The sequence below is a fragment of the Peromyscus californicus genome, unplaced genomic scaffold (assembly GCF_007827085.1).
Source record: "Peromyscus californicus insignis strain IS unplaced genomic scaffold, ASM782708v3 Scaffold_7__1_contigs__length_154581171, whole genome shotgun sequence".
Taxonomy (NCBI): Eukaryota; Metazoa; Chordata; class Mammalia; order Rodentia; family Cricetidae; genus Peromyscus; species Peromyscus californicus.
The window spans coordinates 148,434,840-148,459,562 of record NW_026294595.1 but is presented as its reverse complement, the minus strand read 5'-3'; the positions used below and the strand labels follow the sequence as shown (position 1 = coordinate 148,459,562).

The following is a 24,723-nucleotide window of genomic DNA, read 5'->3' as shown; positions in this document are numbered from 1 at the left end:
ATCCATGCATGCAAGCTGAAGCAGGTTGTTGACATGCCCTGTCCCCAAAAGGTGCCCCTGGCCTGTGTCAGTCTGCCTCTGCAGGAGCTCATACATCCACAGCCCAGTCGATGGCCACCCTTCTGTCTGCACAGTGCACCGGTCACCTCGGGCCACCAGACCAATACATTGGGGACTGTGTGACTCAGACAACAGACTAGACTCTCCTTGAGGTATTGAGAACAGAGGCGCTTTACAACTAGGGCACTGGCACATTCGGATCCCAGCTGATTTCTGGCTTGTCACGGGTGAAGGGAGGCAGGGATCCCTGGGATCTATTGTTAAGAAGGCACTAAGCCTGTTGGATCAGGGATATTGTAGCCTTAGGAACATTGTAGCCCCACCTCCAAGTACACCTGGTGGGGGGTTGGACCCCAGTGTACAAATGTTGGGGAGACAGGGCCCCATGATGATATGTGGTCTCCTTTTCCAGGAGTAAGCTGTGTGAAGTTTCTTGTGAGCCCGGCAGCATGCAATCCGTTTTCCTGTGGGATTCTCACGCCTACTGAATGAGGGGAGCACCATTTGGTCGTGGGGTCTGGAGGTGGGGGAGCCACAGCTTCATAAACTGTGGGTCATCACCCCATATGGGGCTGCATAACTGAATTTGGGGGTTGTGAAAAATCTGGCAACAGGAATGGGTTTCTGAATACACAGAAACCAAAAATTAACTCAGTCAGAGTGTCATGAATCTCAGTGTCACCAGTGCACGCCCGTGTTGCCTCCCTGGGTCTCACTGTGGCCTTGGATCACACTGGGCATCCCTTGTGCCATGCGTCACCAGTGGACACTGCCTGAAAACGCCTCGGTTCAGATCTGAGACTGTCGTATGTCATGGATTGCAGTGTTTTACTGAACATACTGCTCTGATTGAAACATGATAGCTTAATTGTGGAAAACAAAGACTTTCAATATTTCCTTACCATCATTCCTCAGCATGTATCAAATTAGTATGTCTTTGGATTGTATTAAGATTTAAAATATTTATTTTTATTTTATGTGTATGAGTGTTTCATCTGTGTGTATGTATGTGCTCTATTTGTGTGCAGTGTGTGTGGAGACCAGAAGAGAATGTCACATCCTCTGGAATTGGAGTTATAGACAGTTTTAAGTCACCTGTTACGAGTGCTGGGAACCCGGTCCTCTGGAGGAGCAGCAGTGTTCTTAACCATGGAACCCACTTTCCGGCCCCCAAGTTTCTCTAAAAAGAAAAAAAGTCATTAAATGAATTCTGACTCAGGATTAGGACAGGATTTCCAATAATTTCAGAAATGGCCCCAAAATCTGCCTACCATTTGATAGTATGTATTCTCGCAAATCTGCCTTATCAGTGTTTACTATTATAAAATCAAAATATCAGTCAACTCCAGAAAGCATTTAAGATGTTCCATCCTCCAGCACCAGATAAACATCCAGGATTTAATTCTTTATGTAAAATAAATAAGCTTGCCCATTAACGTGCAAATTGCTTTCATACTTGATAGATAGCAAAATTGTACATATCCCAAAGAATTATTTTTAAATAAATTTCTTTGCAATTTATTATCAGTAAATGTTTGATTTGTATACTTGTTTTATATACCTATATGCCCAGAGTTACATAATATTCTCTATTGTACAAAGGAAGATTCTGGGGTTAGTGAGATGGTTCGGTAGGTAAAGGCACTTGCTACCAAGCCTGACGCGAACTGAGTTCAGTCCCTGGGACCCACAAGGTGTGGGGAGAGAAGCAGCTCCTGCGAGTTGCCCTCGGACCTCCCCGTGTGCACCATGCCACCCCCACTAAATAAAATGAATGTAATAAAATTTTCTCTTAAAAGGGGTCAAGGGTGGGAAGTGTTTATACAAGCCCTTGAAGGTGAGGTCCTCAGGATCACACAGAGTGAACAGCAGCATGAAGAGAGGACACAGGTGTAGTCCGTGAGTCCTGCAGTGCTCAGACGTGGCAGGTCCTTGCTGTTTGGCTGACCGTGTGTGGATAGGCGGCGGCGGCTGCTCGCCTCCTGAGCACTGTGACCCCCAGCACCGAGGAGAGACTGGCAAAGAGGACTCGGAGAGTCTCTTTGCAGTGGTCTGGTTTTGCGCCATAGCGATCATAGAAAGTGGCTCTTGGGCAGCCACTGATGGGCCTTGAGGGGTGATGAGAAGTTCTGTTAGTTAGCATGTTTCAGGCTTGCCAGGCTCATGCCAATTGTGGGTGCCTGCTGGACCAGATTACATGCCGACTGGCACCACTAACAGAGGCCACCAGACAGTCCCAGAGGCTGTCACTCCTGGCTTAACCATTTTCTTAGAAGTCCCAGCAGATGGAACAGGTGGTGTACACAAAACTAAGCCCTCCATGGAGGAGTTTGAAGTTGCCAGGAAACAGAAACAAAAAACAAAGAAGTGGTTGCCAGTCAGGGTGAGCCAGTCAGCAGGGAGCGGGTGACCCAGGCTGCAGGAGCGGTACCAAGCCGTCAGGAGGCCACAGATGCTAAGTGGTGGCCCTCAGGGGCTTGCCTTCATTGGGCAGACACTAGGCAGGTGTGTTAGGCCTGCCTTCCTGGTGCCCCTCATTGAGCAGCTGATCCTGTCACCTACAGCGACATGTAGAGCTCCATTCCTTGCACTTAAAATTAAGTTCATCTGTTCCTCTGTGTATGTGTGTATCTGTCTGTGCATATATGTGCTGGTACCATAGGAGGTCAAAAGAGAGTATCCGGTCCCCCTGGAGCTGGAGTTATAGGTAGTTGTGGGCCATCCCAAGTGGGTGCTGGAAACTGAACTTGGGTCCCCGCAAGAATGGCCGCATTGCACTTTATATACTGTTGACTCCATTATCACTGCAGCCTTGTGCAGAAGGTGCTTGGGGAACCTTGTTACAGAGAAGGAGCCTATAAATTGAAATATCATGCACTTGGCCACCAGGAGAGATCTCGAGCTGGGACAGAGGCAGGCCCTCACCACGCCCCTCTAGCCTCTAGGATGTCTAACTTTGGTCAGTTCACCTCCCCACCTCTGTCCCAGGCAGGACCAAGAATAGCTGCCCCTCCCTGATCCTGAAAGGCAGGGCCACCCCCGGGTGAGTGCTAAGACTCCTCCCAGCTGACCCTTGGCTCCTCTGCACGCGGCAGGCCTCAATGAGGCCCCTGGCACTGAATGAGGAGCCATTGAGAAGAGGTTCAATACACACTGCATTGTGCCCCGGCTTCAGAGCCGAGCCTTTTGTTCCAAAGCCTTGGAAACAGAACTCCGGTTCACTTCCCTTCTCCTGGGTGCTGAAGTCCCGACTTATGTCAGGAAATACTAGGCCCTTGAAGATCAGTAATTAAAAATGCCTGTTGATTTCCAGGGAACGCAATCACCTCCCCGGGCCAGGGCATTGTGCATCCTGTGGTTGGCCAACACTCAGAAACTCACATCCACAAACAGACATGGGTTACATACAAGGGGTCTTTTGAGTATGTCATTAAGATTTCTTAAAATGATGAATATAAACAGGCATGGTGCGTGGGCCTTCAGCTCCAGCACTTGGGAGACACGTGGATCTCTGTAAGTTTGAGGCCACCCTGACCTATATAGGGAGACCCTCTCTCAAAAGAGAAAATAAATAAATGATGAATGCTTCTCTTAAAGAGGCCAACAATGAGCCTTAAGAGATGCCTCAGAAGGCAAGTATGAGACCTGAGTTTAGAACCCAAAGCCCACATAAAAAAGTCAGACATAAAAATACTTGAAGATGGCTTTGTGGTTAAAAGTGTGCTCTGGCCTTTCAAAGGACTCAGTTAATTCCTAGTACCCGTGTCTGTCGGTTGGGTGGCGCACAACTGCCTGTTATAACTCTAGCTCCAGAGGGACCCAACGCCTCTAGATTTCAAGGTTACCTGCATTCCATGTGCACACATACACATGCACTAATGCAAAACATGGAGAAATACAAAAGACAGAAACACAGTCTTGCTGTTTCAGAAGGCACCATTCTTAATTCAATTTTTTACCTTTTTTTTTTTTTCTGTAAAATGGGTTTCTGTCATGTGTCCCTTTCTTCCTGTGTGACCATAACTACTTCCTTCCCTTGGCAGCCCTGTAAGCCAGCAGCTCTCATCTGGAGTGACTTGTGCCCAGGGCACATCTGGAAGCATCTAGAACCACATGTAGATGTCACTAGGGAGGTGATGAGGGCTCTTGCATCTAGTGGGTAGACAAAGTCCAGGAATGCTGCTCAGCACCCCTAAATATACAGAACAGCCCCCCCAGACATCTCACACTGAGACTGGCCCTCAGACAGACAGGTATCATCTTTTGACTGGTGTCATGATGGTGTGCGCCAGGTTTGTTGGGTGACATTGAGATGACATCTAGCTGTCCACTTCAGAAATACTCCATGCGGTGTGACCCCCCCCCCCGCCCCCCCCCCCACATCCACGTATGCTATCAGCAGAGGACTCTTCTGTTAATTCTGTCAGATGCCACTTTGGAAGTTAGAATTGCAGGGTTGGAAGGTTATGAGAATGCTAGATTTTAACAGTGAGTTCCAGGGTGCCCATCCAAAGCTGTGGCCATCCACACTGCCACCAGGCTCCTGTCCTGGGCCCTCCTACCACCTGTGCTCAACGAACCGTGTCCATCTGGCTTATTTTAACTATCTTTTGGGTACAGCCCCAGTCACATGGATGGAGGCACTCGCTCACTGTGAATTTTCTCTGCCCTGCCAATAACTCATGAACAGGATTGACGCCGTGCTGACAGCGGGTGTTTAAAGATGTTCGATGTCGGTGACGATAGAAAAAAAAAGCCCATTAGTTCTTTCCATTTGGGTAATAGCAAGAAAGATAAAAGGCGCGGCTTTGCCTTCCCTTATTGAAGCAGCATTTAATCACAAGGCTCTCAAGTGATTAGACAGGCCTGTCACCTTCCTGGGACTCCTTATTTCACAGGCCTGTTCCTTGCATGCACATAAAGTCTCAGCGCTCAATGCTGACCTCCCGAGTGGCCACCTCCTGCATGCTTCAGCAGCTTAGCATGGAGGTCTGTGTTTCTCTGCAGTAAGTGGGGAACCTGGCCTGCACTCTGCCACTGAGGGAGAAGACAACCCACCTCTACCTGACAGTCTTTTGTAAGCCAGGAGAGAAGCAAGCGAGACCAGGCTGGTAGTGTAGAGCTGACCCTGTCTCCACTCTGTGGCTCCTAAGTACCTGTTGGTGTTTCCTCCTCTGGTGGGCAGATCTCTGTGGAGCCTTTGCTGGGCTCTGGCTGAAGGGATTGCGGAGTTGAGGGATGCCTGACCATTTTAAGATTCCTGCCCAGAGGAGGGGTAGCCCAGGGCTCCCCAGTCACGCCAGGAGTTTGAGGAATGGACTGAGCCTGGAAAGGAGGTACAGGGATGTGCAGGTATCATGGTCCGAGAGCAGAGCTTCTCAGGGCCCAAAATGTCAGTCTTGATTCTAGCAAGGAAAAGAAGATGGAGAGTGAATGAGAGCCTGGATAGATGGATGGTTGGATGATGGACAGACAGATGTAAACATGGATGAATGGGTGAGTAGGTGGATGAGGATGGGCGGATAATAGATGGGTGGGTGGTAGATGGAAGATATATCAAGGAAAAAATACTGAGATATGGGAAGCCAGATGGGTCCCGACCACTCTGTGAAACATGATGGAGAAGCAACACTCTCAGAGCCTTCTCATCCTCATGATGTGGAGAATGTGAAGGTTCGGAAAAGTACCTTTGTCTCTGGAATTTTCTCTGCATTGAGGCTAGGCTGTGGGCCATTGGCTCTCATAGCGTGGCGATGTGGGTGTGGCCAGATAAAGAGGGGAGGCCTAAGGGAAATGATGAGCTGATTGTCTCGGTGCACCCATGGGATCCTGGGGATGCCCAGTGCCCCTTCCTGTCTTGCTGAGGGTATACAAAGTACAGCAGCTAATCTGTTCTCACCTTCAATCCCAGACATCACCCCTCAGCAGTCCTTATCACACAGGGGTGAAGGTTTCAGCAGAGAGATTAGGTTAGGTTACTTTGGAAATGGACATGTTCCTTAATTGTCCTCTCTGTCTCTTACTATAAATGTAACTGCATATGTTCATAACTGTCATATGCAGAAGTGTCTCCATGGAGGGGACATCTGGGTTCCCATAATGGCCATGTTGTGTGTACCTCCTGATCTCTGTGTCCCCTTGCCCCCGAAAGTAGAATCTGTGTTAGAAAGTCTACCTTGATTTTTAACGCAATACATTCGTGTAGGCCTGCAGGTGTGCAAGCCCAGGCATAGAGGCCAAAGGTCAGCTTCTGGTGGTGTGTCTCAGGAGTGTTTTGAGGCAGGCTCTTAAGTTACGAGAGGGCAGCTGGCCGATGAGCCCTAGGGATCAGTGCTGGGATTGCAGACGTGTGCTGTCCTGTCTAGCTTTTCACGGGTTGAGCACTTGACCAATGAGCCGTCTCCCAGCCCTTAGCTTTTAAAGCTAAGTGGGCCCATCCTGTTTGATGACCTCTTGTCAGTGTTTCCTGGCCCCGTGGCATGCTTCTCATGCTGCCTTGGCTGTTATCTGGATCCCAGTTGGTTTCCACTTCTTCTGCAGACCCGCAGAGGCACACTAACCCTTTCAAAGAGAGAACATGTGCATTGATTGAACACATGTATTAATTACACGCACTCTTCTGAATATTGGGGGCACCACAGAGAGTAAATAAGCTCAGACCAATGTTCTAGGGAGCAAGGCAAGAACTGTGGGTCACATAGAGAATTCTAGATGAATGCTACAGAGAAAAACAAACGGAAGGGATGGGGTCCTCAAGTTTGGATGCAAAGGACTGTTTTAGATAGTGTGCCCTGGGGACACCTCCCTGAGCTGCTGGTGTTGGGGCAAAGACCAGAAAGTACTGATGGGAACAAGCATGTGAGTGCTAAAAAAAAAAATCATTCCTAGAAGCAGCAAGGGTCCTGATGGGGGCACACAGTGGCTGCTGCCTAGCAACAGATAACCTGTGTCAGAGGAGAGAGGCCCAGAGTGGGCTATCAGGAGAAATGGACATGAGAAGTGGATAGCAAAGAATGAGTTTGAACATCATCTATCAGGATTGCTATCCCCTGTCATCTCCCCCGCATAGTTAAGTGACAGGGCTAGGATTGGAACCCAGGATCTTGGAGTGTTGATCTCATTCCTATGTCTGGCTTGGTGTCTGTAATCTCAGTGAGAGGTAGAGGCAGGGGTCAGAAGGTCAAAAATATCCTTGAGTTTGAGGCTAGCCTGGGCTACATAAGAACCTGTCTCAAAACAAAACAAGCCAGGTGTAGTGATGGTGCAGGCCCTTAACCCCAGCACTTGGGAAGGAAGCGAGACAAGTGGATCTCATGAGTTTTGAGGACAGCCTGGTCTACATAGTAAGTTCCAGGACAACCTGAGCTACAAAATGAGGCCCTGTCTCAGCAGGGGGAAAAACAAAACAAAACAATGATCAAAAACCAGAAAAGGCAACCAGGAGTGGAGGCCCTTCCTGACCTCGAGCTGTGTCTTTTCCTCTTGCTATCAAGGTAGCAGTGACTGAAGTTGCAGGGTGGGATGTCACTTTGCCATTCCAGGTCATCTGGCCAGAGCTTGGTACCTGGCAGAGCCTGGAAATCTGTCCTGAAAACCCGAAAATGCAGCACAACCTGCTGCCTGCTCCCCAATCCTTCAGAGGAAAAGCAATTAAAAAAATCACGGAAGTTCTTACACTAAGAAATAAATGCGCCTTCAGGGTGTTTGAAACAGCACCCGAGAGATGGCAAAGCGATTCCTTTGACGTCTGGTCTAATTTTACTTGAATTCAAGGGCATGGGGGAGCCAGTTCATATTCAAATACAACAGCCAGTGGGGGAGGGATGTTGATGGAGTGGCCGGAACCCCAGCGACTGGGGCTCCTCGGAATGACAATGAGGCCGCCCGCCGGGTCTCCACCAGGCGGGCCTAACGAGATTAGATTTTCATAAATTTCAGACGGTGCCGATTCCTAATTCCTCCGTGTGCGGCCAGGAGGCCAGACAGGGCAGGGTGCGGGCTGCTTGTTAACTAGGAAGGAGGCTGCTACCCTCCCCTGAGGTAGACCCAGGGGAAGGCTTTCGGAGAGCATCTGGTCTAGGAAAACCTACTAAGGCAAGCGGGAGCCAGGTGGATCTGCCCGGCTCTCCAGCCCCCACTTCGATCCACTCTTAACTGGAAGCACATCTACCCTGATACCAGGTGGTTGGACCCATTTTTTCCCCAACCCCCAATTTGCGTTGGAAAGGAGCTGTAGGCTAGGATTCCAACCCAGTTCTTTCTCCATGTAGTATAGCTCTGCCATCTAGAGTAGGCACCAAAGATGTTGACAGAAAGGATGCCACCTTGACCTTAACCAGCCGGAACTGAAGTGCCACTTCTCTGGGACAAAGGCAAACTCTGGCCCATGCTTCGATTAAAGATGTGCGCCACTACACCCATTTTGTTTTGAGACAGGTTCTCATGTAGCCAAGGCTAGCCTTGTCAGCACCAGGGACCAGCTGTGGAGTTCTCCCTTCTTGCCACACGGAATGGTTCCCATCTCACTCCTGCCTAAGTTTGATAACTGTGCTAGGATGTCATTGGCTTCCTTTTATTATTTATTGACAAGGTCTCACCCTGTGGACCAGGCTGGCCTGGAGCTCACTGTGTAGATCAGGCTGCTCTTGATCTGGCATCAATCCTCCTACCTCACCCTCCCAAGTACTGGGACAACAGCCGTGAGCTACTGTGCCTGGCTTTACCCCATATTCTCAGCTCTGCTGCGGGCAATGTGGCCTGGACCTTGCGGCATGGTTTTGCTTCGTCTGTCCAGCCTTGCCAGGGATGGGTCCAGCTGAACCTGGCCTGCATGAATTGCTGAGGAGGCTGTCTGTTCACCAGGTGTGTCCATCTGTAGCCTGCCTTGGAAGTACCAGGGCTCTTGGGTTCTCTTCCTAACCCAACACCCTACATTGCTTCAGTGGGTGTTGGGCACCCTGTGGAGTCGCGAGAGCCTTTCGCAGGCATTTCCTGCCCTGCTCAATGGCCAGCCACATTCAACACAAGCCTTTGCTAGACATCTCCATGGATTTGGTTTCATGTTTTGGATCCATGTTTCCTCCTCCTGGTTTATTAATTTTCTGGGTCTGTGCCTTGCTTAAAGTGGGTAGTCCTGGAACCAAGCGATCACATTTGTGTGTACAGAGTCCTCCCCTCTCTTTGGGGAGCAATTCTCCCGCTTTCTGGACACAGGAACCCAGACTTGTCAACTCCAACTGGCCCTGCAGGGGCCGCGCGTCCATTGTCCCCACATCCTGTCGGCTCCTGCCAGCCCTGCGGCCTCAGCTGTCTCCCAGTCTTCCCAGGGCCCCAGACCACCCCACGAGGAGAGGAGTGTAGCCGCCTATCCAGTCCCTCAGGCTGCCAGAGGCCAGGGACAAAGGCTGTCTACACTTCCCTGTTCCCTTTAGGCCTGATGTGGGCAGAAGCCCTGGAAACAGCCAGAGGGGGTGTCTCAGGACAGGGTGAGGAGTGCACAGCGTTGAGGGGGAGGGATTGAGGGCCCTTTGGGGGAGTGTGGGTGTTATTGCACAAAGCGGGCCCTGTGTCCTTTGAATGCTGCACTTTATCCTGGGTTCTGACAGCCAGACCGGAGTACCCAGCACATTCAAGCCAAGCTGCCCAGCCCCAGCCCCACCTCTCCTGGGGAGACAGGAGTGTGGCTGCAGTGACCTGGTGTCCCTCACCATGGCTCTACTCAGGCTCTGTACCCCCACTAAAAGGGTCCCTATTTGAGGCATGGGTGAGAATCCCAACGGAACCCTTTAGTTGACCCTCTCCACCGTACCCCCGCCTGGCTCCTCCAGGGTGAAGTGAGACTGAGCCTAGTTCAGGAACTCCAGCTGCAGCCCAGGCTTGGGTTGGAATCCCAGCTGTGAGTGCTTGGAATTTGTGAGCCACTCCTTCGGGGTTCTGTTTCAGCTTGAAGACTGCCTGCCAAAGGGGCCTGAGAAAGCACTTACATTAGGGGAAGGCCAGTCTCAGCCTCACAGATCTCCAGTAGCAGGGTGGGTCCTGCCTAGATGATTTTCATAGCACATGCAGTAGTGACCAGTGGTGTGACGGACCTGTGGGTCTGTCTGGTGAGCAGCTGTGGGGGCGTTGGCAACAGAAAGGGAAGCCAGTATTCTAGAGACTGGCTGGGGCTGAGGGGCTAACCTGGGACAGTGGGAGGCCCTGTGAGCGTCTCCCCATTCACAGTACAGTGCCCACCTTGAGTGTGCTGTTGCCCTGCTCAAGGCAATGAGGAAACCAGGGAAGAGAGTTAGTCCTGCCAGGGTTTGAGGTTTGGGTCGATGGTGTCTTTCAGCCCCTCCTCCTCAGTCCCTGTCCCTGGTTAGTACAGAGCTAACTTACTCTTGCAACTGAACTTATTGCCTTGGGGTCCCTTCCCTCTTTTGCATTAGGGAGTGCTCCCCCTAGGTCTTCCCTCCAAGACTCATCACGGTGCCTCCACCTCCAGCAAGGCCTTTGGGGTTGCCCGTTGTCTGCCGAATCCAGTGCCCTGCAAGGCTCCTGGAGTCCTGCCTGTTGCTGGGGGCTCTGCTGGCACCAGCTGCGGCCAGCTGCTGGGCCACAGCCCACTGGACTCAGCAGAACCACCCGCAGCCTAAACAGTGTCAAAATAGCTTCTTCCCTTCCCAGCGCTGGAAGGCTTTTCCTCTTTCTAGGGGAGAAATAAGCCAAAACCAAAAACAGGAAGAGAAAAAAAAATAAGGATCCCAATATGTGCAGTACCTGGGATGTGTCTGAGGCCTTCACTAGGAGGAGCCTCTAACCATGACCCTGTGTGGTAAGTGTAAGTTTGTGTGACTGTGTGGTGTGTGTGCTTATGGGTTATCTGGGTGGTTGTGTGGTATGTGGGATTATGAGTTATCTGTGTGGTTGTGTGTTGTGTGGGCTATCTGTGTGGTTGTGTGGTGTGTGGGCTATCTGTGTGGTTGTGTGGTGTGTGGGCTATCTGTGTGGTTGTGTGGTGTGTGGGCTGTCTGTGTGACTGTGTGGTGTGTGTGCTTATGGGTTATCTGTGGCTATGTGGTGTGCGTGTGCTAACGGGTTATCTGTGTAGCTGTGTGTTGTGTGTATGAGTTGTCTTGTGTTTCCTGGGGTGTCTGAGGTGTGAAGCAGGGTTGGCCCATTGCTTACTGAGGTATTTTCTGGAGCGTCAGAATATTGAGGTGTGGTTTGGGGGATGCACATGGGAGTGTTGAAGTGTGGAGTAGTGGGCTGTTTTGAGGGGTGTGGAAGGGTTGGGGCGTTTGAGATGTCACTCCATCATGAAGTGTCAGGGTGTACAGGATGAACATACTTTAGGCTGTTGTTTTGGGGAGTGTAGGAGGGTCGGAAAGTTGAGATGAAGAAGAACATGGGGGTATAGGACTGTTATTTTGGGGTGTTTAGGAGGGTTTGGGTATATGTCAGAATGTTGACATAAAAACTCTGGGCTGTTGTTTGGGGAATGAAGAAGTGTTGGAGTGTTGGAATGTTGGGCTGTTTGAGGGTGTAGGGGGGTTGGGAAGTTGGTGGGGAGTTGGGGTGTGTAGGAGTATTGGGATGTTATTTTGAGATACACAGGCGGATTGGAATGTTGGTGGCGGGGAGGGCTGGGGTGTGTAAGAGCGTTGGGCTGTTGTTTTGTGGATAGGAAGGTTGAAACGTTGCTTGCTGGGGTATGTGACTGTTAGTATATTGGAGACCCCTGCACTGGGCTGGTCTTGTGTACATGCATGCCCGTGTATTGCCTCTGCTTCTGTTCACAGCCTTCTCCAGCATTCCCTCAGCCCCCGTGAGCCCCCTCTTCCCCACATTGTTCCCTGGGCCCCATAAGTGAAAGGACCCCAGCCACAGGGATCTAAAACACAAGTTCCTTTCTGAGAGCCAGGCCATGCCTAGCATCTCTGAGGACTGAGACTGTGTCTCCATGCATGTCCGTGGTTGGAGCCAGGCCGTGTTCTGGACAGGCTCTCTGAGCTGCCTTCTCCCCTTGCCTCAGCCTTATGTAGATGGGAGCCTTTGGAGGCTGGCCCTAAAGTCTCATGTGTCTCTCTGCCCCACAGCGGAGTTGGAGTTCGTGCAGATAGTGGTCATCGTGGTAGTGATGATGGTGATGGTGGTGATGATCACATGCCTGCTGAGCCACTACAAGCTATCAGCCCGCTCCTTCATCAGCCGGCACAGCCAGGCCAGGAGGAGAGATGACGGACTGTCCTCAGTAAGTGACTGTCGGGGCTGCCGCCTGGGTTTCCCGCTGCATGGAACACTCTGACTGAACACCCACTTTACCCTACTTGAGTGCCTCAGGAACCAGGATATGGGCCCAGAAACCCCTGACTTCCCGCAGTCAGCAGAACAGGAACTGCCTTGTGGGTATGGCTCAGCCTGCTCTGAGGTGCGGGAGGCCCAGGGGTGACTGAAGGTTTGGACTGGAGGAATGTGCACCTTCGGGGCAGAGGTGACATGTGCCTGAGTACCCAGCACTACCTTGGGGACAGCTACCGCAGAGGGGCTTCTGCTGTCTTCCCAGAGGGAGCAGGAGGGATCAGGTACGATTTTCGTGGGCTTCCAGAGCCTCTCTGAGGAGCCCCACTGTGCAAGGCAGGACTAGGATTCATCTTAACCTCCGTTGTTGTAGACTGAGTGGAACAGGGTTGGGGGGAGCAGGGAGACAGGAGACAGTTAAGGGGAGACAGCTAGGGTGTGTGGTGGCAGGTCAGGCCTCCCAAGGCCATTGAGAAGCTAGATGACATAGAGCAGAGAGGCAGCAGCTGGTGCTTGACTGGGTGCCCACCGGGACAGAGGTGTGGGAAAGATGGCCCCAGTCCTGTGGCTGTGACCTAGATAGAAGGAGGTGGCAGTCCTACCCTCTCGCCAACATGCCACCAGCACTTGGGCCATGTAGTCCAAGTGCCTTGGGACGCCATGGAAGCAACTGGACACGCAAGAGCCTCTCCCTGGGCCTGAATCTCACCTGGCTCCTCAGGTATGATGAGCCAGCAAAGGCACCTCCTGGGTAATTCAGGCTTGACATAGTAAGCTAGCCATCTCTGGCTGGAAGACTGCCTCATCCACGTGATGTCTCACCCGCCGGCTCTCTGCTGAGGGCTCCCTGTGTGCCCAAGCTCCCCTGGCACAGGAGACAGCCAGGACCATCCCAGGACTGTGGGTGGCAGAAAATCATACAGAGGCAGGGACTCCACTTAAGGGGCTTCCAGCTTGGGGGAAACTGTGGGTGAGAGCTGCTGGTGAGCAGCTCTGAGGTCCAGCCTTATAGCTGGAGACATGACGCTCCTAAGAGGGAGGGAGGACCAAGTCCGTCTAGCCTTGGGATAAGAGTTCAGGGGCTCAGCCATCCTCAGAGCCCAGGAAGCAAGCATTCCTATGTGTGCTGGGCCCCTTGTTAGCCTGAATGACACTGTGTAACTAGTCACAGGTCATTTATTTACACCCTACCAGGGTCAGTCACCTAGTGGTAACCTTAATGCACCCAGAGGAGCCACTTGATCTCTATGCAAGCAAGCAAGTGTACACACACACACATACACACACACACACACACACACACACACACACACACACACACACACACACACACACACACACGAAGGGCTTGAGTAAAACTGGTCTTGGTGCCTCTGGGGATCCTAAAACTGCCCTCTGTAGTACTGAGGAACAGCCATACTTTGCCTGAGGGGACCCTGGCTGACATCGCTTGTGTTTTGATGCATCAGCACTGTGAGCACCAGGGACTCCCTGGGACTCAACAGTGTCCCCACTGGACTCCAGAATCACTGCCTGTGGGTGGCACTTGCCCTCTTGACTGTGACATGAGGCCCCTTTGGAAACCTCTGTCTTGCCCTCAGGTGTTCACCATCATTGACAGTGAGCCGAAGGGACGTCTCTTTGTGGCTCACAGTGCAGGACAGGAAGTTGCTGTCGGGGCAGGCAGGCAGTGGCAGGAGAGAGGTAGCGTATGTGCAGCCCCAGGGGGCGGTCCGGCTCCAGGATGGCTCAGCAGGTGCTTGGAGGATGACATGAGATGGGCCATGCTGGGCAGAGTGCCCCAGTTTTGGGGCATGTCCCAGGCTGGCAGAGGCACCTAGAGTCTAAGAGCTAAGCCAAGACAGAACTGCCCATTGCCTGAGACAGCAGGGCTGTCCCTGGCAGCTTTGGGCATCTCCGCTTGCGTCAGGCCCAGTTTCAGGGCATCACGAGTTCATCAGGGCAAGAACTGTGACAGAGACACAGGCACTCCTGACTGAAGCCCAAGACACATCCTGAGGGCAAAGCCGGCACCTGCTGTGTAGGAATCCTGCCTGCCGTGCCTTGGCTCACCTGTCTCATTTGTTATCTCTGTTACCTAGCAACAGGCACTGCCATCTGCCTGGCAAGTGTTCTTCACAGGGCACCAGCCATGAGCTGCGTCCAGGGCTCACTCCCTTAGAGGAGAAACTAGAGCTCAGAGAGGTGGAGCACTTGCCTAAGGCCAAACAGCTTTCATGTCAGGGTTATGTGAAGACCCCACAGCCCGCTGTGGGGTGCAGTTAGCCAGGAGTGTGGAATGAGAAAGCAGGGAGGCTCTGGGTGCAGATGGTGGAGTGGGAGGAGCTTGTTCTGCATGGACACCTGAACTCAGCGGCTGAGACAGACAGACCAGACTATGGCCCTCCTCCCCAGGGCCACCTGGCTGGATAAACAGGGAGCCCAGTGGAGGCCTGGAGCAGAAGGTGACAATTCCCCCTGGGACTCCCTCTCTTTCCTACGTCTAAGATGTCTGTTTTGTGACCTCCCAGAGAGACCTAGATACAATTGTCTGCCTGGGCTCAGTGCGTCATGCTAGGCTCTCCTGCCCATCCAGGCCTTGGCCCTTGGATCGATCTCTCTGGCAATAGCTACTTTTCAAGGAGACCTTGGAGTTGGGGGTCCCCTCCTACTGGTGTGAGTGGGCTACAGTTCATCTCAGTACACCTGCCTTATGTGCAGGTCACCTCTCCCTAGACCCGGAACAGCAGGCGAGAAGCTGCCTGGCTGACGGCCTCGGCTTCCATCTTTCCTTGCTCTGTCACACTGGCCAAGTTGCTCTCTGGGCTGCTTTTCCCATGCGATAAACAGGAAGAAGTTATGAGCAGGAGGGTTGGGGGGACACACATGCCCACTCCCAAGCATCCACCCGCTGTCCTTCATGTGTCCGTTGAGACCGTTGGTCCCTGCCTTGACTTCCTGTCCACCCCTCACAGCCTGTGCCTGCTCCCATTGGACTTGGCTGGATGCACCACTTCGTCAGTGGCTCCCTGGGGAGTGTGGTTTGTCAACAAGATCACTTAAGACCAGGAGCTCACCTAGGGCCTGGGATGAAGTCATGCTTTATCTTCTCATCAACCCTTGGCCTAGGCCTCCTGCTTCCCATGGAGCCCAGCCTGCCAAGAGTTCGTGTTCCGGGGCTAAAGGCAAAACTATAGTAAAACCAGATACAGGGGTCAGCCAGAGTGGGAGCTAAGGCCTACATCTATACCCAGCTTCAAAGAGATTCAGGCCTTTCTCAGCCTGTGTCAGGGTGGGTCCCAGCTTTCCACCTGCCAGAGGTTTGCTTTGCAGAATTTGATGGTGACTAATTGCCCACAGGGAAGGGACTGTTGTCACTGTGGAGCTGAGGGGACAGACAGACCCCTGCCTGGAAGCAGCCTGAAGGGACTTTCCAGGCCGGTAGTAGCTCTCGATCTGGAGTTGGAGTCAGGTGGACATCATCAACAAACTGGTCTGGCCCAAAGGCTGTATGCCTGGGTTTGTGAATAAAGTTTTATTGGTGCACAACCATGCCTGTTAGTGTCTGTGAAGTATTAGGGTTTAACAAAGCAGAAACTGTTTGGAGTTTTAGTTTTTTCTGGTATAATGTTTTTGGTTATTCTTTGAGAGTTCATGCATACAGAAATGTTATTCTGACCCTTTGTGAAAATGGCTGGCAGATTCCTGCTTTGGGGAAGTCCAGGGAGAGGCTATGGAGAAGCCGTGGTGAACTTGGGCAACCCAATTGAGAAGTGAGCCAGCACCCCAGCCAGTGTCAGGAGCAAGAAGGAGCCCCAGAGCCATAATAGGCCAAGGAACACGAAGTTCTAGAAGAAAGGAGGGCGGGGCTGTCCTCCACCTCCCCACAGCAGCTGCCTGAAGCCCCAGGTTAGGGAGCACTAAGTGACAGCTGAGTGGTGTCCGAGGGCCATACCTTAAACATGTGCTGTGAACCACACTAGACAGCAGTCATGGGGGTATGGTAGCCCCTCCCGGTAAAACTGCAGCTTTTCAGAGTGAGGCATGTAGACAGGTCATTATGGACAGAGAAGATGAGGTTGTGTGTCGGAGGGGAAGGGCTAGTGTTCTGGTTTGCTTTTCTGTTGCTGTGATAAAACATTGTGACCAAAGGTGGCTTAGACGAGGAAGGGGTTACTTCAGCTTACACTTCCAGGTCACCACCGTTCATCATTGAGGGAAGTCAGGACAGGAACTCAGGCAGGGACCTGAAGCAGAAACCATGGGGGAGCGTTGCTTGCTGTCTCACGCTCCAGGGAATGCTCAGCTAGCTCAGGCCAGCTTGCCCAAGCATGGTGTCACCCACGGTGGGCTAGACCCTCCTCATCAATCATCATCAATCAAGACAATATCTCACCAGCTGGCAATAGGCCAAGCTGATTCAGGCCATTTTTCAGTTGAGATTCCTTCTTCTAGGTGACTCTAGGTCATGTCAAACTGACAAAAATTAGCTGGGACAGCTGGGATCAGAGGTAGGGGAGGTGTACATCGTACATGCTATAGGCCAGGAAACACTTGTGAGGGTTGCGAGGTTTGCTGGCAGGGTGGGCCTGGCTGCTCATCCTGAAGGCTAAAGGAAATGCAAAAGCATCTCAGCAGATTGGTGGGAGGGTGTGGGTAGGAAGGACTGGGCCCAGTGGGCGGGGGGCAGAGGCAGAGCAGAGGCAGGACCCTGGGGGTGCAGCATATGAGGCCTGTGGAAACCTCCTTGCAAGCCCTGCTGCCTCCCCTGTGGAAGAGCTCCCATCTCCCTAAGCATGTGCCTGGCTTAATATTCGAGGCAGGGCTGGGAGACCAGCTCAGGCCTTCACTATCCAGCAGGCAGAGGTGCCCAGGCAAGTGGACTGGGTGGCTGTGTGGGGGAGGGAGAGCTGAGGGAGACTCCAGTGGGTGGAGTAAGGACAGCAGGAGGAGCTGGCAGGAGGCACCTCTGGGTCTGGCTTGTACATCTTAAAGGCAGCTGGGCCATTCACTGTACGGGAGACAGTCTCCACCTGCAGGTGCGGTCCCAGAACCGCCTAGTGGCCACTGGGTGAACTGCAAGCCTCTGCAGCTTGGGGAGGGACTTTGTTCCCCAAACTCAGGGAAGTAGCAGCCCAGACCAGTTTTAGAGTGATAGAAGGATGTGTTCATCTGGATTGCAGTGATGGGATGTCCGTATTTGACCAGATTGTAGACTTTGAATGTTCAAGAGAATTACTTCTGTAGGTACATCTCAATGAAGCCGGAATTAAGGCATCCTCTCCCCAGGCTGGGAGTTACAGCAAGAGCCACTCAGGGCAGCTCAGTTCCCTCCTGGGATGTCACAGCAGAGGACATGAGCTTCGGGAGTGACAGTCCTCACACAAATGACTCCGTGTCTGTTTATTAATAAAGGTGTTTGAGACTCTAGAGCAATGATTCCCAACCTTCCTAACGCTGCGACCCTTTAATACAGCTCCTCATGTTGTGGTGACCCCCCCCAACCACAAAATTATTTTTATTGCTACTTCATAACTGTAATTTTGATACTGTTATGAATCGTAATGTTAATCTCCAATGTGCAGGATATCTGATGTGCGACCCCCAAGAGGGTTGCCACACACAGGGTGAGAGCCACTGTTCTGTGGAGACTTGGGCACTGAACATCAACAGGAAACTGGCTCCACAGTAGAGCAGTCAATCCACAGGCCCTGTGGCACATGCTTAGCATGCTGAGACATGTCATACCTGGTTTCTGTCAGTCTGGGGGTGGGGGCAATGGGTGGCACCTGTCACTTTCTCATGTATCCTGGGGGTCAGGTAGTTGTGACATCCAACATGAAATTCACTAATGTCTCCAGCCAAGTGTATGTATCCACATGTTCAGATGCTGAACCTGCCAGGTCAAAGTTAAACATTCTGGGCAAGATCACACAGGGAGCAAGCAGTTCTGGAAGAGGAGGCAGGCGGGAAGGCCATGTTGGGCTTCCTTAGAAGCCAGTTGCAGATTCGCTGTAATGCCCAGGGGAGCTGCCTGAAGGCTTGGAGAGAGGGCGCCTCACGGATGACGTGTGAGCTTCGGAAAGCCTGGCAGGACAGTAGCAGAAGCTGTGGGAGAAGCCAAGAAGGCCGATGTGACCTTGTCCTTGACCGATGTGGGGAGGGTGGAGGGTGAGAAGTGGATGGGCCCAAGACTTCTGGATGAAAAGCTTGTGTTTAGGATGGGTGGAACCTCATGTCAACAGCTCCGTCCACTGTTGACCCTGTATCCCTTTCCACTCTACAGGAAGGATGCCTCTGGCCCTCCGAGAGTACGGTGTCAGCCGGAATGCCAGAGGTAAGAACAAGCCCCCCCCCGTAGTAAGTGCCCTTGCTCTCAGAGCCCTTGTCCAGGATCACACACACTCCAACTCCAGGGGCATCAGCAGCAGCATCTGCAGCTGGCCCTGTTTCTAGGAGTTCCCAGGGGTTCACCTGGGGCAGCCCCTCCTGAGCCCACAGCTCAGTCTCTGGATCTGGGGACCCAACCTAAGTCTGCCTCCCTCCCTGACCCTACTCTGCCCGCTCCAGCCACAGGTCTATGCCCCGCCTCGACCCACTGACCGCCTGGCTGTGCCCCCCTTCGTCCAGCGGAGCCGTTTCCAGCCCACCTACCCCTACCTGCAGCAGGAGATTGCCCTGCCACCTACCATCTCACTGTCTGATGGGGAGGAGCCCCCACCCTACCAGGGTCCCTGCACCCTCCAGCTACGGGACCCTGAGCAACAGCTGGAGCTGAACCGAGAGTCTGTGCGTGCACCCCCCAACCGGACCATCTTCGACAGCGACCTTATGGACAGCGCCATGCTGGGAGGCCCCTGCCCTCCCAGCAGTAACTCGGGCATCAGCGCTACCTGCTACAGCAGTGGGGGGCGCATGGAGGGGCCGCCCCCCACATACAGTGAGGTCATCGGTCACTACCCAGGGTCCTCCTTCCAGCACCAGCAGAGTAACGGGCCGCCCTCCCTGCTCGAGGGGACCCGGCTCCATCACCCTCACATTGCCCCCCTGGAGAACAAGGAGAAGGAGAAGCAGAAAGGTCACCCCCTCTAAGAGTGGGGGCCGGGGCACCTGTAGGCAAAACAGCAAAAACACTCCGCACTTAAGAGAGAAGAGAGTGGAAGGCAGGGGACACACAGGCCCTGTGGCGTGTGCCAGCTCTCCTCTGTGTGTAAATATTTACATGTTCTGTGTGGTCTGAATGCAGAAGCTCAGAAAGCTTGCAAAAAAAAAAAAAAAACCACGTTTCTTTGTTGAGCCGTGTCTTGAAGGCAAAAGAGAAAATCCTCCACTAGTCTTTTCTCATTGTTCTTAGTTGAGCTCCATGTGTGAATGCTTAATTTCTTTTGTTTATGATGGTTTCACTTAACTTTAAAGACATATTTGCACAAAACCTTTGTTTAAGATCTGCAATATTATATATATATATAAATATATATAAAATAAGAGACGCTGTATGTGGGAGAGCAGGAGTATTTTTGTACTAGAAGAGGCCTATTAAAAAAAAAGTTGTTTTCTGAACTAGAAGAGAAAAAAAATGGCAATTTTTTGAGTGCCAACTCCGAAAAGTGTGTATTACCTTGTAAAGAAAAAAAAATCCTACAAAGCAGGGGTTTAGAGCTATTTATATAAATGTTGAGATTTTGCACTATTTTTTAATATAATATATCAGTGCTTGTTTGATGGAAACTTCTAGAGAGTGTGTTGAGACTTGAAGGAGAAATGTTGAGCTCAGCCTGAACAGAGCAGTGGGGATGTACCTCCATGTCTCAGAGGGCCCCCCCTGTGTAAGAATGGCGGGCTCCCCAGGGCCATGCACCTGCAAGCCACAACGGATGCTTCTGTCCAGATAGGCTGTGAGCAGTTACACATTCCCTGCCGAAGGGGACCCATGTTGTCCCTCTGGGTTACAGCTGAGTCAGGACTGCCCCCACAGAGGCACCTGATTCCAGATGCCTTTCCCAATATGAAAATAAACTGTTACCGAAGGAATCTTAGTTTTTTCTTCCTCTTTAAAACACAGAAACTGAAGGTTCAGTGGAAGGGGCAAGGTGTGCCCCAAAAGCCAAAGCTACTCCCTGCATTTGGTGCCAGGGGCCGGGCGGGGGGGATCCAGTGGCTCGCTTCCCGCAGAAGGGGCTTGGACACCAGCGTTCCGAGGTTGGGATGTATGCAGTACTGCACTGGCATGTAGGAAAGACCCAGGATGTTAGCTACTTGACCTCAGACAATCTATTTCCACTCTGTATTGATTTTCACTTCAAGAAGTCAATTAGTAGTCAACCCAAGATGGAAAGGGACAGTCACCCAAGTGTCCCCTCCCAGGAAGCCCAAAAGGGTTAGAAAAGATTGCCACCAACACCAGCCCTTACCTCAGGCTCTAGAACAGCTTGCCCTTCTCTCACTGGTACCGTACCCTTCTACCCGGAAATGGTTGTTTTTGATGTGAGCGTTTGTCTGTTTTCGTCACTTTGAGGAGCTTAGGATCTCATTTCCAATCGTTTAATTAGGACATGGGGTGTGATGGGAACTCCAGGAGGATTGCTCTTCTGTCTTATGTGAGTGCAAGAGAAAGTGTGTGTGTGTGTGTGTGTGTGTGTGTGTGTGTGTGTGTGTGTGTGTGTGTGTGTGTGGAGTGAGGTCCCCTAGGGTTCAGCAGGGGCAGAGGCATCCCTCCTCAGGAGGCTCTGCAGGAGTTCATTCCTTCCCATCCTACACCCTTCCCGTCCACAGAGGTGTAAACAAGAGATGAGAGGCAATAATTTATATACCGCACTTTTTATTACTTGAAAATCTTTTGGAGTTCAGGCTACCACACCTGTTTATACACATTTTTAAAGTATAGGGTACCCCCACCATGCCTTGCTGAATGCTGAGCCCAGAGCTCTGCAGACCTGCCTGGCAGAAAACCCCCATACCTGTCAGTGTTGAGACCAGCTTCTCCAGGAGGGGTTGACCTAAAACTGGCTCCTCTCTCAAAGAGGATTCTTTGAAATGTCACATAGAGATATCAGATTCTGTTGTCACCCAGTTCCCATGTTGCCCTGTGTGCATAATGTCTGATGCCTTACTGAGAAAGCATCTCCCTCTGGGCTCCAGGTGAGGGCACTCCTGTACAGTGTCTCATTCACAGGGCCATCAAGGGCTACTGCCGGGGCCCATCTGTCCGCATCATTCCCTTCCCTTCCACTCCGTGGGTGTGCCCCGCTTGGTGAGGCCCTGTACTGTCCCTGCAGCCTTCTTGTGGAATACTGCATGCGGTTTCGTCCGCGTGGGACATCTAGACAAGTGAACCTCATTCGCGTATGTGGCTTCAGCTGAAAGCCAGGCTGAAATGTGCCCACTGTCCTCTGGAGCAAAACTGACTGGCCTGCTTCTTTGTATGGATTGTTGCAGAAGCTTGCTGGGCCCATCTGGCTTAGGGGCAGGCCCACCCCCTTTGATAACAACCCCCAACTGAAAAATGGGGTCCCTTGGATGTGGGTTGTAGGAGCTTGAAGAGGAGCTTGTCAAAGTTAGGACACATGCAAGCTCATGTTGCTGACCGCGGGACCCTGGGCGCGGGGCGCTGGGCGCTCTCTATAGATGCTAGTCTTCCCATGGGAAGTTAGGCAGGTCCCAGGAAGTGGCTGGTTAGAGAGGGACCGACCTGGTTGGCTTGGGAGAAGGGGGTCTGCTACTCCATGAGGTTCTGAGAAAGTGACAGCCCTTGACTCCCTCTGCCCCACATTCCTGTTTCAAGTGCTTACTCCAGAGAAGTCATTTCCCCTGCGGAGCCCAGGGCTGTGGGACAGCATTGCAGAACTTGGATGTGCATGACTTTGCCTGCTGCCTTTTCAGAAGCCTGTTGTTTTAGCAAAAACTTAAGACACGACTCCATACCTAACCTGTAACAGGAATCTGGGCCGGGCAGAAACCAGACCTCTTCTCTGTTCTTGGTCATTCCTGTGACCTTCGTGACAGACTTCCATGTGCCCCTCGGTTTCCAGAGCCGTAGAATATTGTAACAGTGAGAGAAGTGTGCTGATCTGCGCTCTGGACTTCAGAGCCCGAAACGCCACTGCACCACAGTCTAGTGGCCCACACCACCTGTGTCACCTGACACCCCTCCCCCAGCACACTGTCCTGCTGCACTGCCGCTTGGCTCTGCCCTCCTTTGCAGCCATACTCCCCCAGCCCCTGCTTCCCCTTCTGTTCCTGGTCAACACCTGGGGTTTCTCCTCCATGCCTGGAGCTCACCACTGCTGGAGACTGTACCCAGGCCCGAGAAGCTGTTCTTTGTGTATCTATAATCTCTGGTGCCAATGATGGCGTTCTGAAAAGCCACAATATGAAATAAATTTTACAGTTCTTTGGAGAGTGAATTTTCTCCCTTTTTGGAGGGCAGGGGGTGCTGTGTAGCTCTCCTCGCCCACTCCCATTCTCTGCAAAACCCAGGACCCATGGAGTGAAGACAGAGGCTACAGTAGCTGCGGGGGACCCTCAAACAGTCTGCTCAACCTCAATTTCAGATGAGGTGGTGCTGGGGGGGACATGTCAGAGGAAACCGTTGTTCCCAGAAGTGGCCCCAATAAAAGGGGGGTTGGGGGGTTAAAAGAGTTGCCCTAAATATCAACAATATTTCTACCTTCTTGGGAAACAATCACTCATTACCTGAGGAGAGCTCAGGTAAGGTCTGTGAATTCTGAGACACAGGCTGTGTGCAAGAGATGGAATATCACCCCTGACCTCGGAGGGGAATTGCAAGCTGTTTGCAGGTGAAGACCAACCTCAGGCTGTGATAGCAGTGTGGCACGTAGGGTAAGCTGTACCTAGGAGTGTGGGCACCAAGCCCTCCTGGCCCTCAGTGCCCAAACATGGAGCAGAGTAGGGTCCCAGCCGTACATGGGTGCCCCACCTCTGGGTGCTAGGCTCAACACAAGGCTGTTGGATATTGCTGGTGGGGCACACAGACCCCCTAAAAGAGCTCCAAGGTGGTTTTATCACACACACACACACACACACACACACACACACACACACACACACACACACAGTACATAGTACACAAACATTAAGGCCCAGGGTTTTTAAAACCATCAGTCAATATGAAGCTGGAAGCCCCAGGGGTGACTGCAGTTTGGCTTCAGCTGGGGGTTACCTAAGCTTGTGTGAACATTTCAGTTCTTTGGGAACTGCCATGGCCACCTGCTGGACCAGGGGCACTGGGCCACCCACCGTCAATGCAAGCTTCCTGGCCGCTCGAGCATTCTACAGAACCTAGGAAGGAGCCTAAGGTGTTTGCTCCCCCACCACTCACAGCACCCCACATGCCCCCACACACATCAGCCACCCTCATCAGCACCTCGTAACCAGGTGCCCCTTGAGCCTCTGGATCATTCACAGAGAGAGCCACAAACACTAAGGCAGGGCCAGGACTTAGCCAAGGGCAGTCAGTACTGGCTGTGTGCCTACTAAGTGCCCAAGTTAGTAACTTAGGATGGAGTGCCCACAGCACCCACAGGTGAGAGTCTGATAGTGGGAAAGAGAGGGAGGAGTTTGGGCCTCAAACTATGGAGAGGAAGAAAAAATACCATAGTAAATGTTTAATTAACTGTCTAGAAACGCGAGCATCATGTCAAATTCATTAATCGTTCCATTTAGTTATCATGAAAATTTCATGATACTTCACTAAAGTTGAAGAGAATTTATAGTGAAATATTCTCAACCAGTAAGCATTCCCAAGCGTGATACTTGGCGAGAAGACTGTGGCCAGCTTTGACTAAGTGAATTTTTTGTGGGCATATAATTTGGAAAATAATTTGTTTGTTTGTTTTAGTCTATCTAGGGTCTGGAGAGATGGCTCAACAGTAAAGTGCCTGCCCTACAAGCATAAGGTCCTGAGTTCAAATCCCCAGAACCCACATGAAAGCCAGGTGTGGCACCTCATATCGACAGCTCCAGTACTCCAGCGCTGGGGCTGGCAGCATCTGGAGATCCTGGAGCTTGCTGGCCAGCCAGCCTGGCCAAATCAGTGAGCTCCGAAGTCGGTGACAGACCATGTCTCAAAAATAAGGTGGAGAATTCTAGAGGAGGACACCTGGTGCTCGGTGCACACACACCACACAGGACGTCCAGCCTGTGTGCCTGTAATCCCAGTGCTCTGGAAGCTGTGGCAGAAGATTTCCTGCAAAGCTGAGGACAGACCGGAGAAGAGAGGGGCCTGGTCTCAAAACAAAACAAGAAATTGAAATAAATAAAGCATGATGTTGCGACTATAAAATTCAAAGCCAGTGTGAATCGAGCCCAGGGCAGTTAGTTGTCTGGGTGTGGGAAATGTGGAAAAGGGTTCCTAAAACACTTTGA

The 24,723-nt window shown here is 51.9% G+C and overlaps 1 protein-coding gene across 1 annotated transcript in view; it reads left to right on the top strand.

Moving 5' to 3' along the window:
* Positions 1-22,735, top strand: part of Pmepa1 (prostate transmembrane protein, androgen induced 1) — a 53,974-nt gene extending 31,239 nt beyond the window's left edge. The window contains exons 2-4 of the mRNA XM_052723475.1: positions 12,138-12,292; positions 18,626-18,676; positions 18,910-22,735. Of these exons, the coding sequence (XP_052579435.1) occupies positions 12,138-12,292; positions 18,626-18,676; positions 18,910-19,431 (728 nt within the window). The 3' untranslated portion in view covers positions 19,432-22,735. The remainder of the gene's footprint in view (positions 1-12,137; positions 12,293-18,625; positions 18,677-18,909) is intronic.
* Positions 22,736-24,723: the final 1,988 nt, after the last annotated feature.